General features: G+C 45.5%; 1 protein-coding gene and 1 long non-coding RNA gene across 2 annotated transcripts in view; both read left to right on the top strand.

The window, feature by feature from the left end:
- The first annotated feature begins 250 nt into the window (after positions 1-250).
- LOC139838263 (chitinase CLP-like) lies at positions 251-790 on the top strand. Its single transcript, XM_071827657.1, has one exon. It carries the CDS (start codon positions 251-253, stop codon positions 788-790), a length of 540 nt encoding a protein of 179 aa, XP_071683758.1.
- Positions 791-1,929: 1,139 nt separating this feature from the next.
- Positions 1,930-21,196, top strand: part of LOC127345624 (uncharacterized) — a 40,214-nt gene continuing 20,947 nt past the window's right edge. The window contains exons 1-8 of the long non-coding RNA XR_011756241.1: positions 1,930-2,157; positions 2,260-2,495; positions 2,591-3,297; positions 3,845-4,186; positions 5,896-6,039; positions 6,152-6,234; positions 9,217-9,644; positions 10,104-10,784. This is a non-coding gene — a long non-coding RNA (uncharacterized lncRNA). The remainder of the gene's footprint in view (positions 2,158-2,259; positions 2,496-2,590; positions 3,298-3,844; positions 4,187-5,895; positions 6,040-6,151; positions 6,235-9,216; positions 9,645-10,103; positions 10,785-21,196) is intronic.

Below are 21,196 nucleotides of genomic sequence, written 5' to 3'. Positions count from 1 at the left end.
AGCCATAATTATTCAGTAGCGCCGGCCTGGGCTGCAACGAGAATCCCGGCACGCTGATCGGGTCTCCTCTCCTAGTGAAAACTTAAAAAAGAGCAAGCCGGCCATCCAATACCAGCCTCCAGCAAACATTATCTATCACGTCTACACCATCTAATCTCGCGTATATAACTACCAGTAGCAATGTCACTGTCACCCCGATCGTACGTACGCTAGCCAATTTATCGATCAGAGCGGCAGTGGCCGGTCGAGAATGTCGAAACCTAGACGTCTCCTCCTCGCCGCTGCTGTCTCGACGCTCTGCGTACTGGCGTCGACGGTGGCCGGCGACGGTGGGAAGCCGCTGGTCACGGCCATCACCAAGGACGCGGCCACCTTCCTCTACAGCGCCCCCGTCATAAGGAACGGGCAGCCGGGCCACCACCTCGTCCTCGACCTCTCCGGCCCCATCATCTGGTCCACCTGCGCAACCGACCTCCGCACGCTGGAGTGCAACAGCGTCGCCTGCATGCGCGCGCATCGCTTCCACCCGCCTGGCTGCCGGCACACCGGCTACGGCAAGCCCGACGACGACAACCCCTACCGCTGCAAGTGCACGGCGCACCCGCACAACCCCGTCTGCGGCGCCACCGTCTCGGGGGACGTGACGCGCACGGCGCTCTCCGCCAACGCCACCGATGGCAGGAACCCGCTGCGCCCGGTGTCATTCGTCGCCGTCACGTCCTGCGCGCCGGACTCCCTCCTCGCGAGGTGCCGTCCAGCTGCACCTGCTGGCTTGCGCCCCGTCGCCTGAAGGCTCTTCTTCTGCAGTATCATGTGACTAGTGAGTAGGGACCTCTTTCTGCGCTAAAGCCAGCCCAAGTTCATTTCGACCCAATTCCATTCAGCACACGAGCGGCAGGCAACTCGTGACCGGACCCGGGAAGAGCGACGAGAATGCCGCAGCAGTTGAGGCGAAGCGGCTCCGCGTGGTGCCAGCCTGTTTCCAGCGAAGCAAAGGGACGTGCCGGTGGGCGTTGGCTCAATTTTCTCGTCCTTGTCTCGCGCGCGTATACCGTCGCCTCGATTGCATCGGTCGATCATGCATGCCTCCACGGGCGAACCAAGGAATTAACAAGGACGAAAAAAGTCGATCAAGCCGGAACCAATCAAGCACGTACGTACTCGTATTACTTACTCGATCCATTCCGGCCGCGTCTACCTTCTTGTACGCACCTACGCTTGATGATCGATAGATCAGGCTGCCATTAAGGAATACGATGCCACTCACGCGTGTTGTACTACTCCATCCGCCAAGATTTATGAATTTGTCATGATTTATTCCTGGACCTGCAGCCGCGCGCGCGAGAAAATGTCGGGGCAGGTGTGTTCATGTCGGGGCAGTGGAAATATTGGGATAGCATCAGGTATATGGGTGGGTAGATTGTGATGCTGCGAGGACTTTGTTTAGTGAGATTTTCTGCATGAATTTTTTACTTGTGTCGCTGGAGTTCCTCGAGCATATGGTGTTGTGAGTCTTAAAATGGCATAGATCAGTTGTCAACTTATCTCAAATGCTGCTGCTACTCAGCTGGGCTGACTTACTGCAATGGATATGTCGAGGAGAAGGAGCTAGAGTGAATCTAAATTGTACAAATGGTCTGTTGAGAAGGAAACGAGTACTAGTTTTGTTCGTCCTAGCACATCACTTGGTTTGTTTGGGTGGTGTCAATCTTGGTTCCTATTTATATTGGAATAGTCTCCATTGTACTAAACCAGCCTGGTGCGGTCTAAATCTCTTCTCTGTTTCTGATTATTAGGGCTAGTGCTTGTCCTTTACCATTTTCCAAGAGTCAATTTTTCCTTAAAACTTGATTGTCCAGTGCTTCTTCAACTCCAAGCGCTTGTCTTTATATGTTTAGTGGGTAGGATATACTTGTATTTATACTTAGCGGGGCTACATCAATTCCGTATCACAGTTCATGGGGATAAAAAACACCTTTCACCTCTTACCATCTGCTCAGTACACTCAAACCTTGGTTTTACAAGCTCAACATTTTCACTTGTAATATTATTGCGTATGACTGATGGAGTTAAAATCCTGTCAAATGTCGTATTCTTTTAGGTTTGCATGCCAGTTTTGACGAGGATGTTGACTCCTGGACTGTTCTCATGACAAATGTATGTAAAAAAGATTATCAATTATTTTTCATGTTTTCCGGCATCACTGTTCTTTAATGTGTTACCCTAAAATTTTAGCCAATTTTTTTCTTTATTATCCAGGCACCATGTTGACATCAGATGGTTACATTTTGTTCACTCTATGAGGAATTATGTCTGAAGTTCTTTGAGCACAAACCTTACGATGGAAGAGCTGCTATGGGATTTGGCATGCTCATTGGCATCTCAATTGGGCTCCTCAATCTGAGTCTAGGTTTCAGTTATGTTGGTTTCCAAGCCCCATCTCTGACGCTGCTCGATAGCACCTCGTCGACATCTCTCAAGCAGCAGTGTACGTGGTATGTGCTTAACACTCCCAACTTAATTTAGCTTGATCATGTCGTTCTTCTTGCCTAACATAATTTAATGGTTGAGCATGTGATTGGTTCCCCAGGTGATGCAGTATCATTCCTTGGACCTGAATGTTGAACATCTGTTCATGTACAATCTTGCTAATGACATCAATATACACTTGCTAAAGATAACACGTAGTACCTGTCCTCAAGAATTGATAAATTAGAGGTAATGCTGGTCTTGTTTACTTCTTGCGGAAGGTTGTCATCATCTCTCCGAGTTTGATTCTTTGTCACAAGATCTGTTGATAATTGTTTGTCGGGTCAACAAGCTAGCAACTAGTATGTTACATCCATGGATTGCGGGCGGGGTTGCATATTCATGGATTTTACAGCGAGGTTGCATGAGATAGTTGTAGTAGTAGTATTAAAAATCAGGGCTAGAAGTTAGTACATCTGGTCGGTTAGTACTGTACTGGACACATAATGAATGTTGTCAGTATGTGATCGTTTATCCATCTTGTGGTAATGTTCAATCAGTTCAAATGCAGAAATTATACAAGTATGCATTGTAAGAGATAAGCAGGCACAAATGGAGCGACTAACTGCAAGGCGTTGCAAAGAAATAGGAGGCGAGATGAAGAGGAAGGGGGCTCCTTTTCCGCACCTCTAATTCGGGCAGGAATGATGACTCAATTGGTTGGTGCTGCTGCAGTGAAGGTGGCTCTAGTATTGTGCCCTCTGACCGTCGTTGGCAACCACAACGCTGCTGATGTGGCTGCCCTGCTGTTCAGCAGTGGACGAGCAGGTATGAACAATTTTCCGCACTCTCCTCTAATTTAGAGTCACACACTAGCTAATTTTGATTTTTAGTTGATACTAGATGCTTTAGCATATTTTGCTCTATTGGATTAGTTTTGCTGAAAAATATTTCATCTCTTTGGAAGGGGGATTTGTACTTGTGCACCCACATATTGATGTGTATCCCATGCAACTGTTTTGTTTCAGATTGGTTGAGATTGGTTGCATAGTAGTTCGACTAGCCTAATAATGTGATACTTGTTAATTTAGGAACATATACTGATTTGTAGTATTGTTTTTTTTTGCTTGAAAGATCTACATGTCAAGCTTATACTTTTCATGTAAATCAAATTGCTATGTGTAACTCAAATGCTTATGTGTAAATCAAATTTCTTAGGTATTCATCTCATGTTGATGCTTGCGTATATTTAAGCCTACAAACATACTGCACTTTGTAACCATGGTCAGACTGTCATGCTTATACTTTTCATAAACACATCTGTATCATTTATTTTATTGTACTAAGCTGTACAGAATGCCAATTTTTGCTGCAGTGATCCATTGGTTGTGCTAGAACGCACGTGTTTCTGCCCTCGCCGATATCACAGATGTCGATCCTAGATAGTTCGCGCCGCAGCGTGGCTCCCGCCAGCGATGGCGTCTGACTGCGACCCGTGGCCCGTAGGCGGGGCTTGCCGCGTCACAAGGATGGTGGTGGGGAGGAATGGAGGACGAGCTTGTGGATGCTTGCCCTAGATGCTGATGCTGGAAGTCGAGCCGGAGCTTCTGTAAGGGTGACAATTCCCCCTAGCATCTACTGCTGACCACTTTGCTCCTGCCTCCGTCCACATTCCTGAGTGCTGCCGAGGACCACCAATTTGAGTTGTTGTTGCCAGGTAGGTCTCTCTTCTCCAGATATTCTTTCTAAATACTGTATCTTTTCTCCATCAATCTCTGAAATTGATATGCTACATTCTTCATAAGCAAACTCATATTTGGGTGCATAGATAAACTCTCCTCTTTTTTCTTTGATCTCCAATTGTAGTTCAACAATGAATTTTTTCAAAGATTCCAGCTCATTATTTTTCACAATTGAATATGTTCTTCAAGTTGGACATAACCCTTCTGATCAAATGAAAAAAACATGCTCATCAATATTCTTTCTGAGATCATTGCAGTCATTTACACAATCAGATACAGCATGGCATGCAACCAGCAAGATGATGCAAAATCCGACTTCCATCAGTATCATCCACTACGAATTCCAGCGTAGAGTTGGAAATAAAAGCTTTTTGTGAAGCCCAAATTAAAACCAATTGATTAGTGATCTCAAAGCAATAAGACCCGAACTCTAATATAACTCATTAGCACCAACAATTTTTATTGTTTGAGCATAGGGCACATCATCGTCATCTGAGTTCCATCCTTTATAGAAATATCATATTTAAACAAACCCATTGATCGCTTATGGTGAATGAGATGCTTTACTTTCTTTTCTTGTTTACTTAATTGTGGGACAAGTTGAATGTGCTTGTATGCATGGGAGATATTGTAGCTTTAGTTCTTTATTGATCTAAAGTAGTAATATCCATAGTCTTCCTACTGTTACGAACTCTAGGTATGTTTTTTTTCCATCTGTTTGAATGGAGGGGCTACATTTACAATTTTCAGTGCCAAGCAAAATCTTGGAATGTTGTTAGTCTGAAAGTATCAGAATGGAGTTGTGTACAAACCATGCTGTTTCTGTTGGAGGTTTCATTGCCTTCTATTTCAGATTTCACCATGCACTTATTATCAGCTGGTGTAACATTAGATGTTATTGTTTTTCTCCTAATAAAATAATTTGTAATTCAGATATCATCTTCGGACCCCCACTTCAATCACTTTATAATTTATAATTTGTAGCACTTTTTAAACAGTGTGGCTCTTAGATGGTTCTGGATTGCCTTGTCATATTATTTCCTTGTTTGGTGTATTTTGTTTTAGTCTATAATAGGATGTTATTGTTCTTTATGTATGGAAACATGAAGCCCGAGATCTTCTAAGGCGTGTGGATTAGCTCTATGATCAAATATCTAGATTATTGCAAAGCAGTGATACCCCTTGGCTTCTCATGCTATCGATGCTTTGATTCATATACCCGTTAGAGGTGCTTCAAAGGTTCCCAAGCTCGCTAATTTCTTCAAAATTAATGTATTCAAACAATCAAGATCATGATGACACCACTGATTCTTAACATGTGTAATTGACACCACTAATTTGTAGTAAGCGTATGATTGTTTTTTTTTCTCCCCTGGTTTCTAGTCTGCATTGTTGATTCTTCATGGACCACTAATCATGACTAGCTGTGACTGATCTACATGTGAGTACTCTGGTGACTTGAATTGAGTGTACTCCTTAAATAGTATTGGTTTGCGCTCGCTGTTTTATTAGACCGTGAGTGTGATTTCTTGCAACTCCAAGATGCCATATAAAGAACCTTGCGTACGACTAGTGACTTGTTGCACTTTACAAACTAGTGTATTATGACAGCAATTTAACTTTACCCAAAAGAAATTCCAGATGAACCACTATGTGTACTAAGCTTCTTCTTTTCTGGCTATAGGAGATGGCTGAAAATGCATTCAGTTTTCAAAAATTATACCCCTGAACTTTTTGATGCTATACCTGAAAGGCTGAACTCATTGAGCGATCCCAAACTGATGGCGACCACATCGCAGCTCTTGACGGCATCGACCTGAATTGCTTGGTAGATCTTTATTTTTACTGCGTGTTTTATGTTCAGTACTAGGTTGGTGCATTTAATGATAAGTAATGATTTATATGCCTGGTCTGGAGTTGATTTTGAATTCATCTTGTAGGAGAAGCATGAGGCTGTGGTTGAACAGAGCACAAGATGGAGGAGAAAATCACGGCACTATCCACTTCCTTATTGTCTCTGAAGGTATTGACCAATGCACCAGTTGCATGGTTAATATCTGAGCTCTGTGATAGTTTATCATTGTGTAATTACTCCAGATTACATGCCCTGAATACATGCTAGCGTAATTGAAGGACCAAGTCTGACTATTTATTTTCACACACATTCATATATTTTTTATTTATACTTTTGTGTCATAAATGTACGGCTTGTCTGGGCAACCACTAGTCTCTTTTCTGCTAGTCTTCCTGACAGCCTAAAACAATTGTTTTCGTTTTTGTTTCTTTTCGAGAAAAGTCTTTGTGTTTATTTCGTTGAAAAGGGAGAGAGTTTGTTGTTACACACCTCCTAAGAGGCGAAAGAGCCAAACAGAAGATACAATTCAGTGGATGTCCCAGGCCTGTGGTAGAAGGACATGCATGCCTGGCGCTCCAGCTCTTTCCCATAGGACAGCTTCTTCCTTGATGTTCGTGATGATGTTGTTATGGAGGGTTGAGCTCCACCATTGTGGTGCTTCTAAATCAGCTAAGGGTCAGTAGTGTGATGTAGGCGAGTCATTTGCGCAGGTTTTTGGGTGTTGCATGTTTGGTGTGGCACCACCATCCCTTGAGTGTGTCGTCCCGCTCCGGTGGCCTGCAGATTGCCCGCTGCTAGGAGAGGACATCGAACCAGACCTGACAAGAGAAGAAGCATTCCGTCATCAGGTGTTGGATTGTTTTCCATCAACTTGTCACAAAGCAGGTAACAAGGGTGGTGTTGAAGTTCCCGATGTTTCATGCGGGCTCAGTCCAGCAGCGATCGAGGTTGGCTAACTAGTAGAAAAACTTGACGTGTTGTGTGGCCTAGGTTTCCATATGAGGCGCCATGTGTTGTTGTAGGTAGAACCCTGGAACGTGACCTTGTAGAACGGGTAAGTGCCATTGCTGCTCCACTTCCAAACCATTGTGTCGGCTTGATTGTGGCCTTGTTGTATTCATAGAAAATGTCTACCGTTTGCTTCTCTGGGACAATGCTATAAATATCCAATTTCTTGATATACCCTATATTTTAACAAATTTAGCAGTTGGTTTTTCTGTAGCTAAGATATCCGTAGTAGAAAAAAACTTGATTTTACACATGTACAGGATCAATTATAGTTGAAGGGCCTAAGCGGCTATTTATTTTCACACAAATCATATATTTGTATCCGGTACTTATGCTTACAGTTGGAATTGCTATCTTTTCTAGAAGAGCGAAACCGTATTTACACCGGAGACAGATCTCTATTCCTCTTTTCACTCCTCTCGCCCCCCGCGCGGGCGAGCAGGGGCGAACCCTAGCCGCCGCGCCTCCCAGCCCGGTTCTTTCCCCTCCCTCTCTGCGCCGCCGCCGGCGCGGGCCGCCGGGCGTTGCCTGTGCGGTGCCGGCGGCGGCGGGCGGCCTTTCCCCGCGAGCGCGGAGCCCTGGCGCGGCGCAGGGCGGCCCGTGGCGGTGCACCTCGGCCTTTGGCGGACTGATGCGGCGGCGTGAGATCCGCGTGTCGGGTGGAAGGAGGCGCAGCGGCGCCGTCGTTGGCGGCGGAGCGGCGGTCGGGAGGGGTGGTGGCGGCGTCCGTTCGGCCAAGATCTGGGCCCCTTTCGGGCCCGATCTGGGCTTGGCGGGCCGTAGGCCCCTGGTCCGACCTTGCGGTTCCCTGGTGGCGGAAGAGGCTCGTCGGCGGTGGCAGGGTGGTGGCGACGCCACGGCCGGACTGCTGCAACTTGGCGGCGAGGACTTCACGGGCCTGGTTGGGTTCGGCCGGGCCAGGAGGGGCCTGGTTTGTCCTTGCTGCTTCGTCCGGTCGGCTGCCGTGAAGACCGCAGGTGGTGGTCGTCCGGTGGAGGTTGTTCCCTCCCGCCGGTAGTGGTGTGCTACCCCGGGCCCTGCTGTCTCCCTCTTCTTCCTCTAGGCCTTGCGCCGGTGTCCACGGCGAGACAGCGATGAGGACTTCAAGACCGTGGGGGCGTGTGTTGGTGGGCGGTAGGTTGGGGGGAGCTCATCGAATCGTCCAGGATGGTGGATTTGGGGTTGGGAGAAATCCATGTCGGCTCATCCGACTCTGACGCGGTGGCGCCCGAGGGTGCCGCCTTGCCTTCTTGGAGGGCGTCGGATGTACCCCCTTTCCATTTCCTTCCGTGTACCGGGGGAAACCCCAGGAGTTCTCCGGACAGCAGCGGCGTCGTCGTCGCTCTCCTTGTTGAAGGTGCTGTTTTGGTATGCGGCGGTTCGAGGTGCTAGGAGTGTGGTGGGAATCCTCCGGAGGACGCAGCGGTTGCGGGGTCGTCATCGTTCTTGTCGAGCTACCGGTGTCGGCATTTGTTTCCTTTTCTCTTTCTCTTCCGTTTCTTTTGGGCCTGGTTGTGCTGCGGTCCCAGCATGCTTGTATCGTGTGGTTGCTATATTAATATAGCGGGGCGAAAGCCTATTTCGAGGAGGAAACTGTATTTACACCAAGATGTATATTGAAGCAACATGCTCGTTAGTATGTTTCTTCCTGGTTTTCTAACTTGTGTCAAAAACTTCCAGCATGCCGTCAGAAATGGTACCTTGTATCGATGTCTGGAAAGCATGCATTCTAAGACTAGTCACAATGGGAGTATCATAGGTAGTATCATGCATGCCATGTTGGCAAAAATCTGATGTGGCACACCATTTAATAAGGTGAGAGATGAGAGTAGTATCATAATATATATGATACCGTATCATAGCACGTAAAACTAGAAAACTTAATGGCAAACACATCTTGTACACATATTTGCATTGAGATTCTACAAAACATTAAATACAATGATACTATGATATTATCTTATGATACTATGCACTGTGCGGGTAGTATCATAAACTAGTATCATGTGCATGATACTAGTGTATGATACTTCCCATTGTGACTAGTCTAAAGGGTAAGCAGAAATATCTATTTAGCTATGTTTAATGCAGTGGGGCCATTTTTTTTTCTCTTTCTCATGAAGCTTCTATTTTTTCATTCAGATATGTACATGGAGTTTCAAACCCGAGAACTTCCTTCTCAGTCAACCTGGCCCAGGAACAATGGTGTCGTGGCTGGCTTGCTCGCTGGGCCATGCCTGCCTGCATCAGTAGCATGATGCAGGCGCTCTATCAAGCTCGCCAAATATCGTGCGCGCTGCTAAGGTAAAGTGCTACACGCTGGTGAGGGGGTGTCGGCCATCAGTATGCAGCAGCAATGCGAGCCACGGAAGCTGTTGTCCGCCACTCGCTGCAAGGAGCGCCATGAAATGGTAGAGAGAGCACAAAAGCGGCTATCGTAGGGAGTGCGCTCCTTCACCGTGCAATCCGTGAGGCCACTCCACCGTAGCAGGCCCGCGAAGCGCCCTGGCTTCATGCTGTTATTCTTGTCGGAGGTGCTCGCTAGGAAAACGTCACTCCCGCCGCAGCTGGTGAGACACCTCTTGTCTTCTATCTCTGCCACCTATCTTGTACAGAGCGCTACCCTGAGTATAATTTTTCTATCTTGCCCCGTTTATACGGATATATCCTCGAAGCTTCCCTTTGTAGGTTCATCAGTCATTTACTGTGTGATTGCAATAACTTAGTGCAGATTGGTCCAACCAGAAACTTACACATTTTTTTGAATCCAAGGTTGAATAGTAGTTTGAGCTAACCAGTAGCCTCTCGTTTTGAGAACTCCTCTAATTTGAGCACATTGGATGCATCAAAATTTCTATTTGTACTGATCATATCATCTCAACCTTTGTTAGAACCATCCATGGATGTGCTTACAAGCTTAAGTCTTATGGTAGTATTTTTTTGCATTAGTTTGTTGCTGCCTTGAATGACACTTGGTTTCTGTCGTATCTGAAACATGATTGCAATTTTTGTTTTTGTCTTATGATCAGATGTTCTGGAACCTAACCTGAGAGAAGAACTTGGTTGTAGGCTTGTACTCCCTCCTTGTACAAAATTTGAGTCAATTAAAAAGGACCGGAGGGAGTAGCATTTAGTTCTTGTGGAACCTACGAAAAACAAGTACTAAAGTTCTGTTACTACACATATACACTTTCAGGACATGATTTCTACTATCTACAATAAACTATGTGTGCTCAATTATGTCTATTTGTTTTCATTAGTGTGATCTATTATGAACTGATAATTATATGATTATAATTAGTTCAAAGCGTCCTGTTGTCAAGCTGCTTGCCCCAAAGGCCACCACCACGACCTTGCCGCCCCTGTTCAGGAGTCTAACAGTACATCCTTGTCTGCGCTCCAATCGACTTGATTACTTTCTAAATTATGTTGTGCTTGTTGCATCGTTTGTATATGCCTGTGTGGTTGCTCTTACTCCTTGTATTGCCCACCAAGAACTGTTGCAAGTGGTGGCAAATTAATTCGAGTACGCTTTTCTTGTAGGATCATATCAAGAGGCTAAAAACGGTAACAGTGGCCTTCTCACTCTTTGATGAAATAGTAGATATGTATGCTAGTATGGCGGTAGTTATGTGCCTGATAAGATCTTGGAAATGCAATGGAGTGAATATTTGGTAAGACCATCCAGTGAAGTTTGAACCCAGGGCCAGGTAGCCTTCGAATTATCTCTCCTATGCATGATGTAACTTGCAATCCTTGTGTTGAAAGTGTCCTTAGCATCTATCAATCGTTTCTTAAGAATGTGCTCTACTGTGATATTAAAGGTTATTACATAGTGCTATATTGTTTTGATGGTTCTGAGAGTTTATCATATACCAGATTCCTTATATTGGCTTGGTTGTGTATTGATTGAATTTTGCTGTGACACCTCTTATCAGTAGTTGGGAGGGACCATGCCAGCAATGTCGCATGATGATGGAGACCTCTACCCCAGTACACAAGAGCAGTAACAAGGAGCTCACGGTGCTAGGTTTAAAAAAAGGAGCTCACCGTGCTTCCCGACACACCAAGGTATCATGACCAATAACAACAGGATAAAGTTGGCTTGCTAAATGGAAAACCGTCCTGGCCCCTGTGATGCCACTTCTGCTGCCTTGCTCATCCCAGGTTTCTTGCTCTTGTTTTGTCGTTGTCTTTGATATGAGGCTGCTGGTATTCGAAGTGAAGGATCATGATAGTGCTAGTATGGTTTCTAACTAAATGATGTTGTCATCTCCTGTCAAGCTCCTCATAAACATCCTGTGGCTTTGCGGGCGTCGACTTCGTCGCCGACGGAGTGCCTCCGCCGACGGCTCACTCGCATCTCTGATTTGCGCCTCTGTCGTGCATCCGTGCCGTGACGGCGACTGAGGCCGGGCCGCTGCGTGCGCCCTTCCGCCGTCCACGTTGTGGCGACGACCGAGGCCGGGCCACCGCGTGCGCCGTGCCGCTGTTCGCGCCGTGGCGGCGACGGAGGCCGGGCCTCCGCGTGCGTCCTTCCGCCGTCCGCGCCGTGATGGGCACTTCATTAATGCGCTTTGATGCATGGATGGTTGCAATGTTTATTCACCAATCACTAATGGAAGGATTATCAATTAAAGCAAAATGGAAAATTCTCTATTTAATTCACCTCTTTTTTGGGTGGAAAAGTACGGCTTCACTTGGAAAAGAAGTTGACACAGATTCATCGCTCAAAGAAATCTAACATTTCTCTATAGGTGGTGATAGGAAACAAATATTTATATTCCGGAGTAAAAAGTCTCCATCAGTCAAAACAAAGAAAAACCATTCATGGGCAAGCAAATCTTGTAAAAAAATAAATATTACTCTCTCTACCTGATGCAAAAAAAAATCCATTGAACCGAAGTAAACATTCTCGCCATCGGTTGAAAGAAACAAAAAAAAAGCTGGAGAAATTCATGCATGGCTAATAAAATCCTGCCGAGCCGCATATCATACCGTACCTTGCATTAGTTTGTTGATGCCTTGAATGACACATGATTTCTGTCATATTTGAAACACGATTGCAAATTTTGTTTTTGACTTATGATTAGATATTCTGGAACCACCTAACCAGAGAGAAGAACTTGGTTGTAGCATTTAGTTCTTGTGGAACCTATGAAAAAACAAGTACCGAAGTTTTGTTACTACACATATAAACTTTTAGGACATGTTTTTTTTACTATCTACAATAAACTATGTGTGCTCAATTATATCTATTCGTTTTCATTAGTGTGCACTGTTCTGAACTGTTAATTATATGCTTTTAATTAGTTCCAAGTGTCTTGTTGTCAACCTGCTTGCCCCAAAGGCCACCGCCACAACATTGCCGCCGTTGTTCAGGAGTCTAACGGTACATCCTTGTCTGCGCTCCAATCGACTTGTATTACTGTGTAAATTATGTTGTGCTTGTTGCATCGTTTGTACATGCATGTGTGGTAGCTCTGACTCCCTGTATTGCGCACGAAAAACTGTTTCAAGTGGTGGAAAATTAATTCAAATATGCTTTGCATGTAACAAACAAGTAGGATCATGTCAGGAGGCTAAAAACGGTAGCAATGGCCTTCTCACTCTTTTATATAATTAGTAGATATATATGCTAGTATGGTGGTAGTTATGGGCCTGATAAGATCCAGGATAAGATCATCCAGTGAAGTTTGAACCCAGGGCTTTCTCCTGTACAGTTTGTATTCCCTTTAATACAAAAATCTACATCGTAGGGACTTCCCCTATGGTCAAGTTGTCAAAAAAAAAGAAGTTTGAACCTAGGGCCAGTTATCCTTCATATTATCTTCCCTATGCATGATGTAACTTGCAATCCTAGTGTTGAAATTGTCCTTAGCATGAATCCTTTCTTAAGAATATCCTCTACTGTGATCTTAAACGTTATTATGTAGTGCTATATTGTTTTTGATGCTTATGAGATTTTATCATATACTGTATTCCTTGTATTGGCTTGGTTGTGTATTGATTGATTTTTGCTGTGACACCTCTTACCAGTGATTGGGAGGGACCATACCAGTAATGCCGCATGATGATGAAGACGAACATGTGTTCCTCGCGGATGCCTCTGCCCTGGTACACAAGAGCAGCAACATGAAGCGCACACTGCTAGGTTTCAAAAGGAAGGAGCTCACGGTGCTTCCTGACACACCAAGGTATTATCACCGGTAACAACTGGATAAAGTCGGTTTGCTAGATGAAAAACCGTCCCTGGCGCCAGCGGTGCCATTTCTGTTGCCTTGCTCATCCCAAGTGTGTTGCTCTTGTTTTGTTGTTATCTCTGAGATGGGGCTGCTAGTATTCATCGTGAAGGATCATCAGGAGGTGGCGTTGCTCTGCCATGGCAAGTTTTCTTGACCGAATTACAATGCTAGTAAGGTTTCTAACTAAATGTTGTTGTCATCACCTATCAAGCTGTTCACTAATAAGGTTAGCTTAATTGGTGCTTATACTTGTTGACATGTGGACTCTAATCTTTTAATCACATAGTAGCAAAGGTGTGGGTTTGATGTATATAGATGATTTGATTTGCACTTGTTTGGTATGAGATGCCCCCTTAAATTATCAGTATGAAGGTTGGAAGTTGTTTGTTGATGTGAAGCCAGAGCTGTCTTAGTTTGATGGTAATACCCTGTTGTAGAATTCTGCTGAACATAGGAAGTATTTCTTTGTAGGAAGTATTAATTATGTGCCCCATTCCTCAAATGTGTAATCCTATTGGAAATGGCAGATATAAGAAAGCATCAGACCCACTTTAGAGTTGCAAAATGAGTTTGCAGTTGGGTATTTTGGTGGCATAACCTTTCATGATCTCATTTTTGTGTTACCTCGAGTTAGTTCTATGATTTCCACATCAGACCCACTTTATAGCTGCCAAATTTTGTCTATATTTCTAATTATAGAATTGAGATTCTAACAAGGCATGTGGTTCTAGTTTCATCACCAGCAAAGAGATCTCCTTGAGATGACAGAAGAAGAATCCTTTGGGAAGCCTGAAATGCAGCCATCTTGTTTCAGATATGTGCTTCTGTTTCATTGTCATAGACAGTTAGGATTCCAGTTGCCTTGTAAATTAGAATTCCAGCTTGTTTATACATGCTGCGTGCCCTTGATCATGTGGTAGTTGTTGTTGTCGCTGAGATGGAGGATGCTAACAGGCTTGACATGGTCTTGGTCGCTTTGAAGCAACAGGCGTCACATGATGTGGAGGGCTAAATGGCAGCGTTGAGAGAGTTGTTGATTTTGCTGCAGCTTATAGCGAAGCTGCTCCTGCTGTTGTGGCAGAGGATCTTGGTGCGGATGTTCTGTTGTAACTTGGGTGTCAATTTTAGAAATAAACATCATGTGGCTCTTCTATTTGCTTTTGTTTGATTGGTTTAGGTTAGCGCTTTTGAACATGGATCACTTTACGTACGGATGCAATGTTTTATGCATCAATCATTAATGGAAGGATTATCAATTAAAGCAAAATGGAAAGTTCTCTTTAATTCAGCTCTTTTTTGGGTCGAAAAGTACCGCTTCACTTGGAAAAGAAGTTGATACAAATTCATCGCTGAAAGAAAATGAGCACTTTTCCATAAGTGGTGACAGGAAACAAATATTTATATTCCGGAGTAAAAAGTATCCACGAGTCAAAACAAAGACAGAAAAATCATCCATAGGCAAGCAAATCTTGCATGAAGTAAAAAAAAACAAATATTATTCTCTCTAGCTGATGGAAAAAAATTCTCTCCATTGAACCGAAGTAAAAATTATTGCCATCGGTTGAAAGAAACAAAAAAAAAATAGCTGGAGAAATTCATGCATGCTAATACAATCCTGCCGAGCCTCATATCATACGGTACCTTGGATAAAAACACAACCAAAAACCTACAAGGGAGAGTGGAGACGTACTCAGTTTGCTAGTAGTCTCCTTGGAATACGGAGCAATTTACTTTGGTACGTGGGAGCGTGGGAAGAGAAGGAGGTGTTATTATGAAACATAGTAATTAGTGGAAGAAATGAATACACTAATCCAGGTCATCAATCCATGGCACCACTCTTTTTTAGCCGTACATCACTCCTCTACTCCCAACGAACAGCCAAGATCTTCTCGCACCAAGCAACAGTCTGGAATCGGCATCCATCTTCTAGCTTTCCTCCACCCACATGCCCCTATTTATACAAGGCCATGGTCACACTGCCGCGTGTCGGCTAGCGCGTGACTTGTGACTTAGACTTTGATCTTTGTCGAGGAGAGGAGAGGAGAGGAGAGGAGGCACCATGGACTTGCATGAGGTGCGGCGTGGACTCTCTCGCTGGATTCGATTCATCGGAGTGGCGCCCCGGTGAGTAGTCACTCCAGCTTGTTTCGATCGCCGCCGACAGACCCTGAGGCGAGCTTGCCGTCACTCCTCCGGACGTCCTCGTACTCGATTCCCTGACCGGCCGGCAGCGGGTTCTTCGTTTGGCAAGGAATCGAAACGATGTGAGGTAAGCCGCAGCACTATCCATCATTGAGCAGGTTCCCTCCATTCCTATCTAGCATAATTCCTCTGTCGATTTCTTTCATGGATTAGCCAGTGAGCCAGCACTATGGAGAGATACAAGATACTTCAAGGCTTTTGGTTGTTTTATTTTATTTTTCTATTGCAATTTTAGGTTTTCCGGAATAGTAACTATGGATGGCGTTGATCGTGATTGACAGCAGCGCTAGCTTGTTTGGACCAGAGGAGCATCCCGGGTCGGCAACCACCATCTTTGTCCGATATGTCTATGGTGAAAAATTCGGTGGTAACCACTATCTTTTGGCCCAGTATGTCTATGGTGAAGATCTTTTTTGGCATTGCTAGTAGCCGTCATCATCTGTCTATGGTGAAAAACTCATAAAAGGAAGAAACTAATCTGTATACGACTCGAATAACGTGGTACCCGAGACTTGGCCTCCTATACAAAAGCCAGGAGGGGCCTCCGAGTAAGGACTAAGCAATCTAGAAACTCGTACACACTAGGCACCAAACCCTAGCTACTCCACCATAGCCAATCTTGACGGCTCTTGTAATCTCATCAATTGATACAAGAACAAGCGTAACGTAGGGTTTCTCCTTCGGAAGCCTGAAGCTGGGTAAATCATGTGTGTTCTCTATGTGTTGCGCTTGGCTGTAGTCGAAAACCACTACCACGTCTTCTTCCTTAAACCCAAGTCCATAAAGTATGGGCATTGTCGTGGTTACCCCACGTCACTGCCACCTTAAGAACCGGTACTACTGTCCGCAGGCTAGCACCGAGAGTCATGTCCACGCCAACCAATGGACACCCCGTACTACCAGACCTCAACTCCCGTACTACCGCTACCAGCCTACCACTCGAGGGCCGGTACTATCGGACCTAACTCTAGCACCGGAAGATGCCACTCAAATCTCACCAATGCCTTATTATGCGCGACGCCGACTGGACACATCGGGACTAATGGCCGATAATACTGAGCCGCTACCGGGCAAGTCTAGTAGGGAGATTGAAAGAGTTTTGTGGAGTTGGCTAAAATTTTCTTAGGACGTGGCATGAACCTGATAGGAACAATATATTTCATAAAATATTTATGTGTGACATGTACCTACAAGTATGAATCATCGACCAATAGCGGGATCTGGAGATCCATAATGGCTCCCACATATTCAACGATGACTTTAGTGATTGAATGAACCATTCACATACAAAACCAATTCCCTTTGTCATGCGATATTTTACTTGTCCGAGGTTTGATCTTCGGTATCACTCTATACCTTGTTCAACCTCGTCTCCTGACAAGTACTCCGGAGACTCCTCGTCTCCTGACAAGCTGGGTAAATCATGTGTGTTCTCTATGTGTTGCACGCAGATATATTGTGATACAAAACACATTGCAATCATAAAGAGATATAAATAAGCACTTCACTATGCCATTCATAACAGTGAATAAGTATTCTGTGAAATATAGCCTAAGAGACCCACACGGTGCACACACTGTCACCTTTACACACGTGGGACAAGGAGTCTCCGGAGATCACATAAGTAAAATCCACTTGACTAGCATAATGACATCTAGATTACAAGCATCATCATATGAATCTCAATCATGTAAGGCAGCTCATGAGATTATTGTATTGAAGTACATAGGAGAGAGATGAACCACATAGCTACCGGTACAGCCCCGAGCCTCGATGGAGAACTACTCCCTCCTCATGGGAGACAACAGCGTTGATGAAGATGGCGGTGGTGTCGATGGAGAAGCCTTCCGGGGGCACTTCCCCGTCCCGGCGGCGTGCCGGAACAGAGACTCCTGTCCCCCAGATCTTGGCTTCGCGATGGCGGCGGCTCTGGAAGGTTTTCTCTGGTTTCGTCGAACGTGGTAGGGTTTTCGCGACGGAGACTTTAAGTAGGCGGAAGGGCAAGGTCGGTGGAGTCCTGGTGGGGCCACACACTAGGCCGGCGCGGCCAGGGCTTGGGCCGCGCCGCCCTACTGTGTCCCCACCTCGTGGCCCCACTTCGTTTCCTCTTCGGACTTCTGGAAGCTTCGTGGAAAAATAGGACCCTGGGCGTTGATTTCGTCCAATTCCGAGAATATTTCCTTACTAGGATTTCTGAAACCAAAAACAGCAGAAAACAGGAACTGGCACTTCGGCATCTCGTCAATAGGTTAGTTCCGGAAAACGCATAATAATGACATATAATGTGTATAAAACATGTGAGTATCATCATAAAAGTAGCATGGAACATAAGAAATTATAGATACGTTTGGGACGTATCAACGTGCTCCAGCTCACACAAGGACGCGGCCCCAGCTGCAGAAGGAACAAACTGCTGCAGTTGTCCCTCCATCGAGGCGCTCTCATGGTCGCAGCCCATGCCGCTGGCCAGGCCGTTGCATATCCCGTCGCAAATGTCTTTGCTAGCCCGCAGGGAAGTAACGTCAGGGTTAGGGTCACTTGGCGTCTTCACGAGGTTGCCCATCTGCATAAGAAGCCGCGTCGCCTTGGCATTCCAGTCGTGCAACGCCGCAGCCTCAGCAAGGAGCGGCGCCATTGCTCCTCGAACGATTTCGTTTAGCTCGGAGCGGATCGCCGCTGCTTGGGTAGTGCCGAAAGCATGCACGAGCGGATCGCCAGAGGCGGACGGCTCGGCAGAAGGCAGGCTCGGGGCAGCGACCTCAGCCCAAGAGCGTGCGCCCGGAGCGAGAGGAGACGAGACGGTTGAAGCAGGGGCCGTGCGCTGGACAGGAGGCCGCTTATGGGAGTTACAATTCTTGCGGCGAAGATGGCAATCGCGCTCCTGGTGGCCGGAGAGGTTGCAGGTGAGGCAACGGATATCGTTCTTGCAGTCGGCAGCACGGTGCTTGGGAGCAAGACAACGAGAGCAGAGACCGGCGGTCCTCTTCATGAAGCGAATCAAGCTAGCCTCCTCCCGGGCGGATCGCCGAGGCATGTCACGCGCCGCACAGACGCCCTGTCCCCGTGAAGACCTGGCCCGTCCCGAGCGGCGCTTCCAGGATGGCTCGAGCCAATCCTCAACCTCCCGAGCAGGGGACGCCGCGCCAGGAGGCGAGCCGCAGGGCCCCTCCCCACCCCGCTGGCTGCGCAGGTCGACGATGATGGAGCACAGCTGGCCAGCAGTGCGGGTGCCCTCCAAACTGGCGGATATTTCATAAAATATTTATGTGTGACACGTACCTACAAGTATGAATCATCGACCAAAATCTCTTTAGTAGTGTTAGCGGTGGTGCTACTTATTTTTTATCATTGCATCTTTTTTCTTGAAAAATGATAGCTTTTTATTGATTTAGTTCAATTACAGGGTATGTTTGATTCAAAGGATTTCAAAAGCACAAGAATAGGAAAAATGCAGCAATAGTATGGCATGACATGTGAAATCCTACGGGAATAAAAAACACAGGAACTAGTCACGGAAGTTGTTTGATTGCACCATAGGAAAAGGCGGGAATTTTATTTAGAGATTGTGTACATGTCATAGTTGTCATAGACACGTAGAAAATTTTCCAAGAGGTCTAACCTCTTGCTTGAAATCCTATGGAATTGTAATATAGGAAAGCAAACCATAACAATTTTGGAGGTTTCAATCCTTTGAATGAAATGGATTCTATAGGAAAAAATCCTATGGGTAAGAATCCTACAAAATTCCTTTGTGAATCCCTTGTATCAAACAAGCCCTATAATGTTTGTAGGGATACATAAATCCTCGGGTGGCTGAAGGAACCAAACCCGATGACCGGTTCTAAGTTTATAGAGCTTCAGGCCAGTTTATGAGCTTCGCCATTGGAGCTTCGGGATTCAAGTTTAAACATCACTGTTCTTGATGGGTTGGCACTTTGAAGAAAAGAGGAGTCTCTGGGACACCTGTCCACCGCATCATACTCCTTCCTTCTTAAATTAGGATGCATATTAGTTTAGGTCAAAGTCAAACTTTATAAAGTTTGACTAACTATATATGAAAATATATTAGCTTTCATAATATCAAATGCATATAATATGGAAACATATTTCATCATGATTATAATAACATTGAGTTATTGTTGTAGATGTTGATATTATTTTCTATACATTTTGATCAAAATTTACAAAGTTTAACTTTGACTAAAACTAATATGCATTTTTTTGACAGTGACTAAAACTAATATGCATTCTTTTTGAGAGAAGGGGCCAAGGGGGAGTACTCTCTATTTTGTGTCAGTGCCCGAGCCGCTGCCGACAGAATGGATATGAGTCTGCAGGCGCGCCGTACCAGGCCGAGATCCCCGTAGCAGACTAGCGCAGCCCATTATCCGAAAAGGCCAATATCCCCAACAGACACGCCCAAGGTTGCTTCACGCGCACGTCTGCAGCAGGCTGTGTGATTCTGCATTACAGATACAGAATCAAGCAAGCCGCACACTACTTTCAAAATCGGCTGTGTGACATGTACCTATGATGGCGTGTATTTCACACGTTCGTTGGGCAACCCCAAGAGGAAGGTATGATGCGCACAGCAGCAAGTTTTCCCTCAGAAAGAAACCAAGGTTTATCGAACCAGGAGGAGCCAAGAAGCACGTTGAAGGTTGATGGCGGCGAGATGTAGTGCGGCGCAACACCAGGGATTCCGGCGCCAACGTGGAACCTGCACAACACAACCAAGATACTTTGCCCCAACGAAACAGTGAGGTTGTCAATCTCACCGGCTTGCTGTAACAAAGAGTTAACCGTATTGTGTGGAAGATGATTGTTTGCAGAAAACGATAGAACAAGTATTGCAGATGATTGTATTTCAAGAAAGAGAATTGGACCGGGGTCCACAGTTCACTAGAGGTGTCTCTCCCATAAGACGAACATCATGTTGGGTGAACAAATTACGCTTGGGCAATTGACAAATAAAGAGAGCATGACCATGCACATACATATCATGATGAGTATAGTGAGATTTAATTGGGCATTACGACAAAGTACATAGACCGCCATACAACTGCATCTATGCCTAAAAAGTCCACCTTCAGGTTATCATCCGAACCCCTTCCAGTATTAAGTTGCAAAGCAACAGACAATTGCATTAAGTATGGTGCGTAATGTAATCAACAACTACATCCTTAGACATAGCATCAATGTTTTATCCCTAGTGGCAACAGCACAACACAACCTTAGAACTTTCTGTCACTGTCCCAGGTGTCAATGCAGGCATGAACCCACTATCGAGCATAAATACTCCCTCTTGGAGTTACAAGCATCTACTTGGCCAGAGCATCTACTAGTAACGGAAAGCATGCAAGATCATAAACAACACATAGATATAACTTTGATAATCAACATAACAAGTATTCTCTATTCATCGGATCCCAACAAACGCAACATATAGAATTACAGATAGATGATCTTGATCATGTTAGGCAGCTCACAAGATCCGACAATGATAGCACAATGGGGAGAAGACAACCATCTAGCTACTGCTATGGACCCATAGTCCAGGGGTAGACTACTCACACATCACACCGGAGGCGACCATGGCGGTGTAGAGTCCTCCGGGAGATGAATCCCCTCTCCGGCAGGGTGCCGGAGGCGATCTCCTGGATCCCCCGAGATGG

Source organism: Lolium perenne, chromosome 3, assembly GCF_019359855.2.
Source record: "Lolium perenne isolate Kyuss_39 chromosome 3, Kyuss_2.0, whole genome shotgun sequence".
Classification (NCBI taxonomy): domain Eukaryota; kingdom Viridiplantae; phylum Streptophyta; class Magnoliopsida; order Poales; family Poaceae; genus Lolium; species Lolium perenne.
This window is presented reverse-complemented; position numbering and strand designations above follow the sequence as displayed.

Coding starts and splice junctions, on each gene's coding strand:
- LOC139838263 (XM_071827657.1), top strand. CDS start 251: ATGTCGAAACCTAGACGTCTCCTCCTCGCCGCTGCTGTCTCGACGCTC.